This window comes from Hydra vulgaris, chromosome 02, assembly GCF_038396675.1.
Source record: "Hydra vulgaris chromosome 02, alternate assembly HydraT2T_AEP".
In the NCBI taxonomy this organism is placed as follows: Eukaryota; Metazoa; Cnidaria; class Hydrozoa; order Anthoathecata; family Hydridae; genus Hydra; species Hydra vulgaris.
The window spans coordinates 71,367,088-71,380,683 of NC_088921.1; the positions used below are offsets into that span (position 1 = coordinate 71,367,088).

Consider the following 13,596-nt stretch of genomic DNA (forward strand, 5'->3'; position numbering starts at 1 on the left):
AAATTTATTAAAATATTAAATGACAAAAATAACATTTAAGAATTGGTTTGAAAAATAAGAATATATGATTTTATATAAAAACATTTTATTGGTAGAGCATTTTATAGTTTAACTTATTTAATTATATTTATAATACTTTTCATTGCCAATTAAGTAAAAGCAAATAAACAGTATAAAATAAAAGTAAAAGATAAATAAATAACGCAAAAATAAAAAATAAATTTCTCAAGAAGGAGATTATCATTTAAAATGATAAAAATATATGTACAATTATTGATTAATTATGTATTAATAATCTAGAGTAATTAATTAATTAACTATTATTTATTGATTTCTAATGTAAAGAAATTTTATTAGAAAAAATTTAATTCATTTTCATTTAACAAAAGTAATTGCTTAAGTTTTGTTTTGAATTGGTTTAGAGAATAATTAGTTTTCATTTTATTATTTAATATTATGTTCCACAACTTTGGTCCTCGGTTTACAATAGAGAATTTAGTAGCGGAATAATAAGTTTTGGATTGAATGTAGTTGTATTTTGAAAATCTAGTAGGGTATATGTGATTAATTTTTTCAAAAATTGAATAAAATAAGATTGGTAATATATTTTTATCAAGTTTGAACATGAAAATTTTTAATTAAGATTTTTTTGAAATTATAATTAAAAAAAAACTTTTTTCATTTTTACTTTAAAAGGTCATTTTTTCTGCAACAAACTATAAAATAACAATTTTTTTTTTTAAAATAATTGTTATTTTTGAAATTTTTATAAAATTTTGCTTCTTTTGAGACCCAACATTACATACTTTTGAAATTTTTTTTTACATAATATTAGGGACCCATTAAAATTTTAGAAGTCTTGAGGAACCTCAAGATACTTTCCTAGAGCATTGATATTTTTCCAGAGTATTTCTGAAATGAATAGACAACTTTTGCACACCCAGACTAAACGAATTGTAAAAAAAACTAAAATTCACTCCACCCTAATGTTCGCATAACTTAAGTAGCAATGAATAAAAGAAATGTAAATGTTTTTTAAACAAGATCGATGTTTTAACTGCTTTGCTTTGTACATTCTACCTAAATTTTTTGATATTTTATCTTCAACTACACCTATGTGTTCCCTCCAGGTTACATTTTTGTCTAGAAACACGCCTAAAAACTTTATTGATTGCTCTCTCTTTATTAATTGATTGTCAATAAACAGGTCCGGAAGTTCTAAGGAAATATCTGTTTTTTTATGTAGGCGATGGAATAAAATGTATTTTGTTTTAGTAATATTTAAAGATAACTTGTTTGATTTAAGCCATTGGGTTAGTTTGTCTAGTTCTTTGTTTAATGTTTGGAATAATATATTGATATCTTTATTGGAATAAAACAAGCTGGTATCATCTGCAAATAAAATTGTATTTAAAATGTTAGAAAATTTATTTAAATCGTTTATATAAACAAGAAATTGATCCTTGAGAAACACCACATGTAATTGTCTCATAATTAGTTTTTCCTTCATCATAAACTATATACTGCTTCCTATTAGTCAAATAACTCTCGAACCAGGACAAGTTAGTATTTTTTATACCATAACTTTTGAGTTCGATAGAAGGATTTGATGATTGACTGTGTCGAAAGCTTTACTTAAATCGATAAAAAGACCAAGGGTATACTTGCCTTCATCAAACGATTTAAATATGTCCTGAACAAGGTGAATGATTGCATGATCGGTGGAATGGCCAGATTTGAATCCAAATTGTTTATGGTAAAGAATATTATTTACATTTAAAAAAGAATAAAGCCTATCATACATAACTCGCTCTAATATTTTAGAAAAACAATTAAGAATTGAGATTGGACGATAATTTGCAACTTCAGAAGGATTGCCTGATTTTAAAATTGGAATGATTTTTGCAATTTTTAGGTTTTCTGGAATAACACCATGTTTTAAAGATAAACTAAAAATATGTAATAATGGGATTGTGATGTATTTTATCGATTTAATAACGACATTACTACTTATAGAATCGAAACCTACACTTTTCTTGGGCTTTAACAAAGAGACTGCGTCTAATAATTCATTTTCCGTAAGTTTAGGATTAGAAATAACACTAATGTTGTTTGAGGTTACGTAAGACTTAAAGTGTATTTTAGAAGTTGCTATATTTGATGATAAAATAGGACCTATATTTACAAAAAACTGATTAAGTGTTTCGGCCACTAAGGATTTATTTACAATACAATTGTTATTAACTAAAAGATTTTTCGGAAGTAAATTACCGTATAAACGTTTTTTACCGATTACCTCCTTTATAATTTGCCATGTTTTTTTCGAATCATTTTTGTGTTTAAATAATTGTTCTGAATAGTAATGTTTCTTTGAGCGTTTTAAAACTGATTCATATAGCCGTTTATAGGTTTTGTAATTAGTTTCATTTTTAAGAGTTTTTTTTTTAAGAAACTTGTTATATAAACGTTGTTTTTTATTTGAACTTTAATTAAAATTCTATCAGAATTTTCAAAAAAAAAGTTTTTTAATACATGATCACTGTATCGCAAAATACCGCAAAAATAAAAATAATAAAATATCCAGAAATTTAACGAGATGCCGGCGTGAAGAAGTGGGGTGGTTGGATATGAAGTGTGTGAAACCCCATCAATTAACTTTTAGTTCATATAGTTGGCAAATTTAATTTTGTTAGATAAGTCAGTCAGGAAATGTAGACCTTTCCCCAGTGAAAAAGCGCACATGGGATACGTGTGGATTTTTTCCATATGTAACCCATGTGGGGATTATTATTTTGTCCCATGTGGGTTTCATATGGTAAATCCCACATGGATTCCATATGGTAAATCAAATATGGGATACGCGTGGGTTTTTACCATATGTAACCCAAATGGGGATTATTATTTTGTCCCATGTGGGTTTCATATGGTAAATCCCACAGGGGTTTTATGTGGTAAATCCTACATGGGATATAGGTGGAAAATACTACATGTTATAGATCTTAAATGCCACATATTTTAATCCAAATAGTATAAAAGAAGTCAATACTAGGCAAATGAAAGTCCGAATGACATTTTCTACCCCTAATTACAGCAGAAATTTTAAATAAAACAATAAATTTGAAAATCCATATAAAGTACTGAGGACACTGGATTATAGTCCAGCACTGGCCAAAAACTTTACTCTCTTAATAAGGAAACGTAAGACTGAAGGAGAAGAGAACGCACGTTCTTTTATTTGATGTAACAATGGGAAGTTACGACGGAGCAAAAATTTATAACTCTAGGTTATATATTTTTAAATGCCCTAGCTGAATAAATCCTAATTAATCAATTAGGTCTTCTGACGACGGTTTAATGATAATTGCATAAAAAAATCAGGGCCACGACTCAATAAAATTAAAAAAGATATTCTAAAATTTTTTCTTAAAAACATTGGCTTCCAAATTGAAATAAACATAAATTTAAAAATAGTGAATTTTTTTGATGTCACATTTAACCTCTCAGAAAGTTCCTATAAGCCCTACAAAAAGCCTAATCTGACGGTCTGTATAATATAAATAGAACCATCCCCCTCAAATTGTTAAACAAATTCCAATTTTGTTTTCAATAACAATAGGCTAAACCAAAACTCTCTAATGAAAATATTTTTAACTCCTCTAAACGCGTTTATGAAGATGCCCTTAAAAATAGTGGCTTTCAAAATTTCGAGCTAAAATTTGAAAAGGAAATTGCAAAAAAGTGTAATAGAAATAGAAACATAATTTGGTTCAACCCCCGTACAGCAAAAATTTTTCAACAAAAATAGGTAAAATTTTTCTAAAATTAGTAGACAAACATTTTCCTCCCTCTAATAAATTACATAAGATTTTTAACAGAAATACCATTAAAGTAAGTTATAGTTGTACAAAAAATTTAGAAAGAATTATAAAAGGCCGCAACTACGCGTTAATTAATAAAAATGAACATATAAAAGAAAAAAACACTGATTATTGTAATTGTAAACGAAAAATTAATTGCCCTCTAAATGGGAAATGCCTTTCGAAAAATGTAATTTACAAGTGCATTGTTTCCTCACAAAATAACCCTGATAAACAACGTTATGCCAACCACAAACAATCGTTTAAACACAAAAAATATTCAAAAGAGGCTATGCTGTCAAAATATATTCAGATTGGAAAAAAAAAAATAAAGATTTTAATTTACAATGGTCCATTCTAAAATCTGCTCCTGCCTATAATAACATTTCCAAAAATGTATGCCATGTTTGCAAGAAAAATTTGAAATAATTACTCATTTAAATCAGGAAAATTTACTAAATAAAAAATCTGAATTAATTTTTAAATGTAGGCACAAAAATAAATATCTCTTAAAAAATTATAAAAACAAATGACCAAATTAAACTAACCCCATTCCAAAGAAATTTATTTAATAATTACTTTCTGTAACTTCCCGTTAACCAATAAAATATAGTAATTAAATTTTTTTTTATAATAATTCATAACTTCCTGTAAAATATTTTTTTCTATAAATTGAATTTTTTTTGAGATTTAGTAACTCTTTCTGATGATCCAGCAATGGTGAAACTTCAAGTTGAAGAAAAAAGTTAAGTGTTTTTTATTAATTTATATATATATATATATATATATATATATATATATATATATATATATATATATATATATATATATATATATATATATATATATATATATATAGTTCTATAGTTTGTTGGCTTTGGGAAGAGCGGAAGGAAAAAAATGATTCTTACGCCAACACATACGTCACTTTTAATTACTTTTGACTTTCGTCCAACATTTCCGTGTTGGACGAAAGTAAAAACCATTAATTTAATTACAAATTAATCGTTTTTTAAAAAAACCACAAAAACGCAAATTTAATTGACCAGAATGTTTTTTAAAAACATTCTGAATGTTTTTAAAACATTCTGAATGTTTTTAACAATATAAACAATGTTTTTATTTTTATTTTTTTTAATAAAATGTTTTTATTTTTTTTTAATAAAATGTTTTTATTTTTATTTTTTTTACTGTAAATCATGCGCGGAGTGTTGCTACATTGACTATCTTATAGCCTGACTCGCAAGGGAGTGCTGCTACATCGACTGACAAATAGCCTGACTCGCAAGGGAGTGCTGCTACTTTCTTTAACTCCTTCAAAGTTAAACAAACGAAGAAAAAACCCTCTTGGAAATCTAAAATCATTTGGAAATACAATAGTTTTTTTACTAAATATGATGTCACAAAAAGTAGAGAAGGGGGTAATATTTTATTAAGTATTTAGCTACAATTAACTTACTAAAAAGTACAAGTTCAAAACTCATACTCAACTCAGTAATAATGTACTTTTTTATTATAATTATTTCAAGCTAGTTAGAAATAATTGTATTCACCTTAAAATTCATTTAAATCTTAAATTACTAAATATTTTTATGAATAGTTTAATGCACTTTAAATTAAAAACTTTCAATTTAATGCACTTCCGCGGTGCTCTGTGACAAGACCGTAAGGACTTCTTGGGGCACCTAAAAAAAAAAAAATAATAAATATTTTCAAAGGTTTTTAAATCTTTTAAAAAACTATTAAAAGGTTATTTTACTATTTTTTAAATGTAATTTTTTCTCTGCCTAATTTTTATGTCAATTGCCTAATATATAAAGTATAATATATAAACTTATACTTAATCACTTGTGTATTTACACCAGCATTTTCTGCTCTATGCTCTATGTAAGTACACTACTGTTATTTCGTATAATGCTAGTATAATTTATACATGTAAAAAAATATCATAGTTAATACATGATTAATATATATATATATATATATATATATATATATATATATATATATATATATATATATATATTTTGTAATAGAAAATATTACTGATGATGTCATTTATATATAACATCATCAGTAATTCTTTATGCGCACCTAAATACCCAGTTTTTTATTCAAATATATATATATGAATAAAAATACTGTGTATTTAGGTGCGCATAAAATATTACTGATGATGTTATACTGAAATAGGAGTAGTGAGAACAATGCTGCAAATTACTTTTTTAATACTACATTCAATAATTTTATAAAAAACTCTTTTCTTTAGTATAAATGAGATTTAAAAAGTACTGTGTGCTCCTCTATGTCATAGTATTTATGCGTATTTGAGTGTCATGTTGTATAAAAGTGTTTATTTAATTATTATTCAATAAAAAATTATTGCATATAAAAGGTAATTTGTGGCTTAGAGAGTGTTGTGTTGCATAGAAATGTTATTATACTGGTACAACAAAATAACAGGTGTTGGTCATTTATCCGTAGTTATGGTTTTGTAAATTTATTGTTTTTATGATATTTAAAAAGTATTTCTTTACATTAAATATTTTGATTTTGTCTTAGTTAAATTAAAGTAAAGTTATTTAGTAAGTAGGTTCATTAAGATTTTATTGTATACCTTTTTTAGGAAAGTTGTGGTTACGAAAAAACCTTTTTGCGGTTGTTTGACTTAGTTGAAAAATTTTATGTCTCTGTTAATAACTCTACTCTTTTGGTTGAATGGTCTCGCTTATTAGTACCATCGCTAGCAACTGTGCTTAGTTTGTGTGCAAAGTATTCTAACAAAGTCAACATGAACATTGAAAAAATGATCAATACCATATTCTCGACATTTGAAATAATTTCTCAAAATATTTTTCATTCTGATCTTCTACGATTATTTGAACCTTTTTTAATTGAATGTTTCAAAAGTGACAGAAAATCATTACGCACTAGAGCTGCTAAATTTTGGAATAATACATTTGCTAAAACAGCTGTTCTTGATTACTCTGATGATTTGAAAACAACTTTTTTAAACTATTCCTCTAAGGTTCATCTCATTTTACCAAACTTTATTGATCGCATTCCTTCACCAGATCTCCATGAAGATATAACACAATTTTCAAACAGTCCATTGGTTTCTTTGTCACCAAATTTAAAATCTAAATCACCTATTGTTGTTTCACCTGTCAAGATATTTGGTAGTTTTCTTTCGAGATGGATGTTCACCAATGTTGAAAAAAAGTCCTGTAACAAAATTGTTCAATTCTCCAATATCACAATTAAAAGAGAGTCACACAAAGATTGCACCTAAAAACTCAAATGTTTTTATAGAGATTTGTGAATCACCTAAACGCAGGAGAATACTTACTGATCACCAAAAAGAAAAGTTGAGAGAGCGTCATAATTTCCCTGCTATGTACAACAACCTTGATCAATCACAAGATGGTACTCTTTTAAACACGCTTACTCAAGATTCCTTGGTCCAAACATCTTCATTATCTGAATCAGACAATAACATGACCATCGTTGTAACAAATATATCTAATGGTAACCCTGATTTCAAAGAGTCAGATAATAGTTGTAACCAACCTAATGATGTTGCAGTGCCTATTCATAAAAATATTTTTACTGATACAAACAAACTTATAAGTGAAGCTGAGGAATTAGGTTGTAATAATTTAAATACAAAAGATGTTAATCCATTATCAATGGATATCCTTCCTGATAATCCTTCCACAGATTCATTATCACCTGAAATTATTCTTTCTTCACAGGCATCAACTCAAAGTCCAAATAAGATAAAGTTTTCAATTCTTTCACCAGCCATAACCAAAAATGAATCTCCGAGTTCTGTAAAACGTCATGTTGGTAAACTGCATAAAACAGTAGAAAGTGGAAAATTAGCTATAAGCTGTGATAAAGAAAAGTGGCTTACTACAGACAAACAGAACAATAAAAACCATGAAGGACAATCTGAAAATCTCAGAGTTTCATCAAAAATTAAGAAAAGAAAAAAAATTGAAAAGATCGATGATACAGGTTTAAAAAACACAGCTCAAAAAAACACAGCTCAACTTATTGAAAAAATTGATAAAGAAAAAAATGAATGTTCTAACGAGTTTCTTGAAAAGTTAAAAAATGCTGAAATCAAAAAAAGTCCTGAGTCAAAGCTAATCTTAAACAAAGTGAAGACAAATTTAAAAAGAAAGAGAGGAAGACCCACACTGTCTCAAAACAAGCGCAAAAAATATGATTTAAGTTTTGTGAATGACAATGAAAAAAGCATGGCAAATCAAAGTAATAACCCTCCATTAATCAGTAATGTCAAGGAAGAAAGAATAAATTCACTTGTTGAAATGAATTATTTTGAAGACAGTATAAATTGCAATATATTTGACTTTAATCAAAATTTAAATCAAGAACTTATAAATAAAACAAAAAATGAAAGTGATATTGAATGTGTAAAAGAAGCAATAATACAAGTAACAAATGATGTCGATATGAAACTTTCAAGTTCATTACTGTCAGAATTTACTGAAAACAAAGAAAAGACTACAGATGAAAATGCTGAGACAGTTAAATGTGATCTTGAACCAATGACAGATCAGGTGATTCTAATAGCAGCAATAGATAATAGTAAAGAGGTTCCTGATAAAGTTGATACCCCTAATCATCTACAAATTAATATTCCTTATGACCTGCAAATTGATAACTCTAATCAAGTTGATATAAAGTCTTCATCTTGTTCATTGTTATCTCCTAGTAGTCCTGTTTGTCAGATTGCTATTATAAAAACGCCTCGTTTGAGTCCAACAATAATGCTAACTCCATCACACAAAATGTCACCTGCTAATGGGATTCTTAAAAAGAAACCTAACATGGCTTCACCACCAATAACTAAGGTTTTTGAATATACTTTTTTATTAAAACATTTTAAATTGTGTTGGTAATTAAATTTATGTGTTTTATATGACAAAAATCATCAAGTAATGTTCTATCTGTTTGAAAATAATATAATATTATGTATATTATAATATAGTAGTATGTATGCATGTATCCATCTATACACACACTATTTATCATTTTATCAAAGATCTAGTTATGTCAATTAAGATTTTAAAGAGAAAGTCTCTTCATTTTACTGGTATCTCAAGGTTTTTTTTATTATTGTTTACCTAAGCAACAATAATTGAATAAAATCTATCAATTTTAAGCCGCATAGCAAAAATCTCTTACTTTCCTTAAAGTATAATTTTTACAAATTGATTTATTTGGCATTAGGTTATGTACCATTTATATAAGATTATGCACCATTTATATAAGGTTATGTACCATTTATATAAGGCTTATGACAAAATGCTTTTTTCGATTACTATATAGTCAAGACATGTGACTTTTCAAGTATCTTCTGATTCCAAAGATGATCTTGATGATTTGGCAAAACCTTTTAATGAATCTTCTGATAAAGGTTATACAATGGTTAAAAAGGCAAGATATCTTTTATGTTTATTTAAAAATGTTTCAGGAAAAAGTTATATTTTTCCCATTTTTTAGTTTTTACCATTTAAATATTTTTTTTTTAGAAAAGTGACTTTTGTAAAAAATCTGCAATATATCCACAGTTGGCCAATTGCTCAGCACCAATTCAAAGAATTTTTCCATCTCTTACTTTTTCACGTGGCATTGGTCAGCTAAACTTTAGCGCGCAAAATATCTTAACAATTGGTGATTTGAGTTCACTCACAGAAATGCAAATTGAAAATTTACCTATTCGTTCACCAAAAGTAACCACTGTACGTAATGCATTACGAACATATGCAAAAGGAAAAATTCTACCCAAATCTCCTCTTGTAATGAAGGCTCCAACAGGTTGCTATTGATTTGTTTTAATTTTTTTATGAATTAAATTTGGTTGTAAAGGTAAAAAATGCAAAAAAAAAAAACTTTAAAAGACTTTTATAATGTTAAATCAAATTAAAAGCTTTTATCTATAAATGGATCTTTATCAATTTTTACAGTTTTTACAATCTTTTGAGTTGATACAAATAAAATAAGTTATTTTAAAAATTATTAAAAATTAAATAATTTAATTTAAAAATTATTAAGTTCTTATTTAACAAGTCCATCTCATATAGATAGAGTTACCAATAGGGTTGAAAAAAATGCTCTAATTTTTCTTAAATATTCAACCACATCAGAAAAAGTTGTTTCTTTTTTATTGTTATTATATATATATATATATATATATATATATATATATATATATATATATATATATATATATATATATATATATATATATATATATATATATATATATATATATATATATATATATATATATATATATATATATATATATATATATATATATATATTAGGGTGGTTCTAAACTGTAATATTACAATACAATATTATTATATTTTAATGTGTAGGGTAAAGGAAGGTATGTTCGTGATAAATTAACTAGATGTGTAATTACAAAGTCAATTTCAGTAATTTTACTTAATTACTTTAATTGTTTGATGTACATAGAGTAAAGTTACTAGAATCTATGCAGTTTTGGGATTTTAAGTCCTTTGATAAGTTTTTATAAAGGCTCAAAAGTCATTGAGAAAAGTTAGGTAATTTTGTGATATGATATTTAATTTCGTGATAGTGGTTAGGTAATTTCGTGAATACACAATAATATTTAAATTTTTCTTTATTAATTAAGTATAACATCTGGAATAATATAACAAAAAATATCAACACTTGTTTTGAATTCATAACTATTCAATCAGACTTTAAGTTCATAAAATATAAATCAGGCTTCATAAAATATAGTCAGGCTTCATAAAATATAGTCTTCATAATATAGTCTTCATAGGCTTCATAAAATATAGTCAGGCTTCATAAAATATAGTCAGGCAGTTCATAAAATATAGTCAGGCTTATAAGTTAACAAAATTATAATAATACTTTCATTACTTTATATTTATATATAAAAAAAATATACTTTTAACATAGGTAGCTTAGAAAATAAAATAACAGACCTACAAAAAACTCTTAATATGATAACTATAATATTAACCATACTTATATCTGATTAACTTATTTTTCTAAATCACATTCTTGTTGACAACATGTATCACACATAAATACTTCACCAATGTCCTCATATGTTTGACAACTCTCATGATAAGGTACTAAACAATAGGAACACTGCACCCATTTTTTTCCTTTTTTTTTTTTTACATCACTGTTGTAACTTTTTTTACAAACACCGCACTCCCAATCATCATCTTTTGAAGCATTTTTATTTTTTTTACTTTTTTTAGAACATACAGGAATAGAATCCTTTGAAGTTAATGGAATAGGTTGATCAGGAGGAGTCAGACACTTTGCACTTGAATCCCTTTTTGGCCTATTAGGGTTAGGTGTGTTTGGCTCTACAGATGGAATAGTTAACAATGTTTGTATAGCAGTATTACTGTGTGGTTGAATTTCTGTACTTTGAATCTCTCTGTTTGTCAATTGAGATGGAGCTATTGCTTCTGGAGGAATGGCATTTTTATTTAAAGAGCAAATGCCACTTTTTTTAAATGCATTTTCTATATTTTTTTTAGAAAAGCTTTTAATAAATGCTGGATTCAATATTGTATGAAAAGTTGTCCGATTTGGTTTTTCTCCAGGATTTTCCCTCATAAAGTCATTTAAGCTAGTGGCCCAGTTTGACTTAAGTGGCTTGTATATTCCTACATCTAGTGGTTGTAATAAATGACTAGTATGAGCTGGAAATGTAAATAAATATATTTCATTTTCTTTTGCAAGTAATATAACATCCATGTTAATGTGTGATGCATGTGAATCCATGAATAATATCACAGGTCATTCACTTGGAATAGAATCAATAAAAAATTTAAACCATTCCAAAAATAAGTCACTATTAATCCATCCTTTTGGAGATAATTTTACCATACAGTTTGGTAAACAATCAGCTTTAAGATTATCGTTCCATCTAACGCCTTTGAATATAATTAAAGGTGGAATCCATGATCCATTGGCACATACACATCCTAAAAGTGTATGCGTTTCTCCACGATCAGCATAAGTTCTTTTATAAACATAACGTTTACCAATAGCAGTGACTACTTTATTAGGCTTTACTACATAAGATAGTCCAGTTTCATCACAATTCCAAAGGCGGCCAGGCATATCTTTAATACCTAATTGGATCATTAATGAATCAAGTTTTGAATAAAAATCACTGATCATATGACTGTTAGCCATCGATGCCCTATAAGCAGCAAGATTTTCAGGAACTCTAAGTGTAAGATTATACCTCTTTTTGAAATTCACCCACTACCACTTGCTAGCAGATTCATTACCTTCATTGAAATAAGATCCACGTCCAGCTGTAGTGGCTATTTTGTGAGCTATTTTTCTTACCTGTAACACAGTCAAACCAAAGCCAAGTTCTTGCATCTTTATGATATAGTTTAATATTTGTATTTCAAGGTCTGATGTAAGTGCATATGGTCTTCCCATTTTTGGAACTAATTCAACATTACCACGTTTCAAAAAATCTTTAAGTGAATTCCATGGAACTCCATTGATTTTTGCTGCCTTGTAAATAGACATTTTTTGTTCATTGACCATTTTAGCGGCAGCTACCAATTCAAAATTGGCATATTTTCTGTATGAACCTTTTTTTGACATTATACTTAAAGATCTAAATACCACAAAATATTTTTAAATAATTAATAAAGTATATATATGTAATAAAATAGGATTAAGATAAATTAAAAAAATAATTTTGTAAGTTAATTTTAAAAATCACCAACGGATTCTTAATAAATAATAAGTACGAGAAGATAATATATTTCAATAACAACAACTTAACAGCGCCATCATCCTTTTCGAGAACGATATATATAATATAAAACGTTCTCGCGCGCAATGCATTATTGACTAGGACCCAGTCCTATTTAACTAGTTTCTACAGTAATGTAATTTTGTGATAGTAAGTAATTTCGTGATAGTAGGTAATTTCGTGATAGGCTTTACTGCAAAAATATTTGCAGATTCGTATAGAGAAAGATATTATTATCATTTAACTATATAGTTATATCGTGCTTAAAACAATTTTTAATGTCATTATATTTAATAAAAGAAACATGATTAAAAATGTAAATTCATTTGAGGTGAAAACGTTAAGAAAATGTGTAACTGCGATAAGGAATCATAAGTTATAGGAAGTTAATAAAAAAACAAAAGTTTTACCATTAAATCAAGCATCTTTTCTAGTTTAATATTTAATAAAAATAATTTACTTACCTTAAAACACAAGTCTGGAAATAAAAATGTTGGACAAGTACTCCAAACAAATGTGCTGAACGCACGTTAAATAATGCTAAAGAATGTACAAACTGATAGTAAACAATTGACGTATCACACGCACCCAACGACTATTTGTGAATCGACAGTAGTACCCCGGGGTACCATTTGACGCAATTTCGATGTTTTTGACTAATAGGTATGTTCGCTACAAATGCCGAGCGAAATATCACGAAATTACATATATCACGAACATACCTTCCTTTACCCTAATTGTATTTAATTTTTACGATTACAATTACAATAGTCCTAACCCTATTACGAACTTTGAAAAAAGTTCTAAGTTAATGCGTTAACAATTTTTTTGGGTCCAAAAAATTCATAAAAACGCAATATCTCTATACGCATGCACAAAACTCTACAAAGCTGCTGTAAAAAG

General features: G+C 27.0%; 2 protein-coding genes across 2 annotated transcripts; one reads left to right on the forward strand and one right to left on the reverse strand.

Moving 5' to 3' along the window:
• Nucleotides 1-5,156: 5,156 nt before the first annotated feature.
• LOC136076284 (telomere-associated protein RIF1-like) lies at nucleotides 5,157-10,930 on the forward strand. The gene is made up of 5 exons (XM_065789757.1): nucleotides 5,157-5,278; nucleotides 6,484-8,740; nucleotides 9,219-9,326; nucleotides 9,422-9,707; nucleotides 10,848-10,930. Exons 2-5 carry the CDS (start codon nucleotides 7,067-7,069, stop codon nucleotides 10,928-10,930), a joined length of 2,151 nt encoding a protein of 716 aa, XP_065645829.1. The 5' UTR covers nucleotides 5,157-5,278; nucleotides 6,484-7,066.
• On the reverse strand, nucleotides 10,279-13,423 carry LOC136077150 (uncharacterized). Its single transcript, XM_065791854.1, has 2 exons — nucleotides 13,158-13,423; nucleotides 10,279-13,049 (listed from the first exon to the last, which is right to left on the reverse strand). The coding sequence occupies exon 2, from the start codon at nucleotides 11,691-11,693 to the stop codon at nucleotides 10,932-10,934; it is 762 nt and encodes a 253-aa protein (XP_065647926.1). The 5' UTR covers nucleotides 11,694-13,049; nucleotides 13,158-13,423; the 3' UTR covers nucleotides 10,279-10,931.
• Between the last annotated feature and the right edge of the window lie 173 nt (nucleotides 13,424-13,596).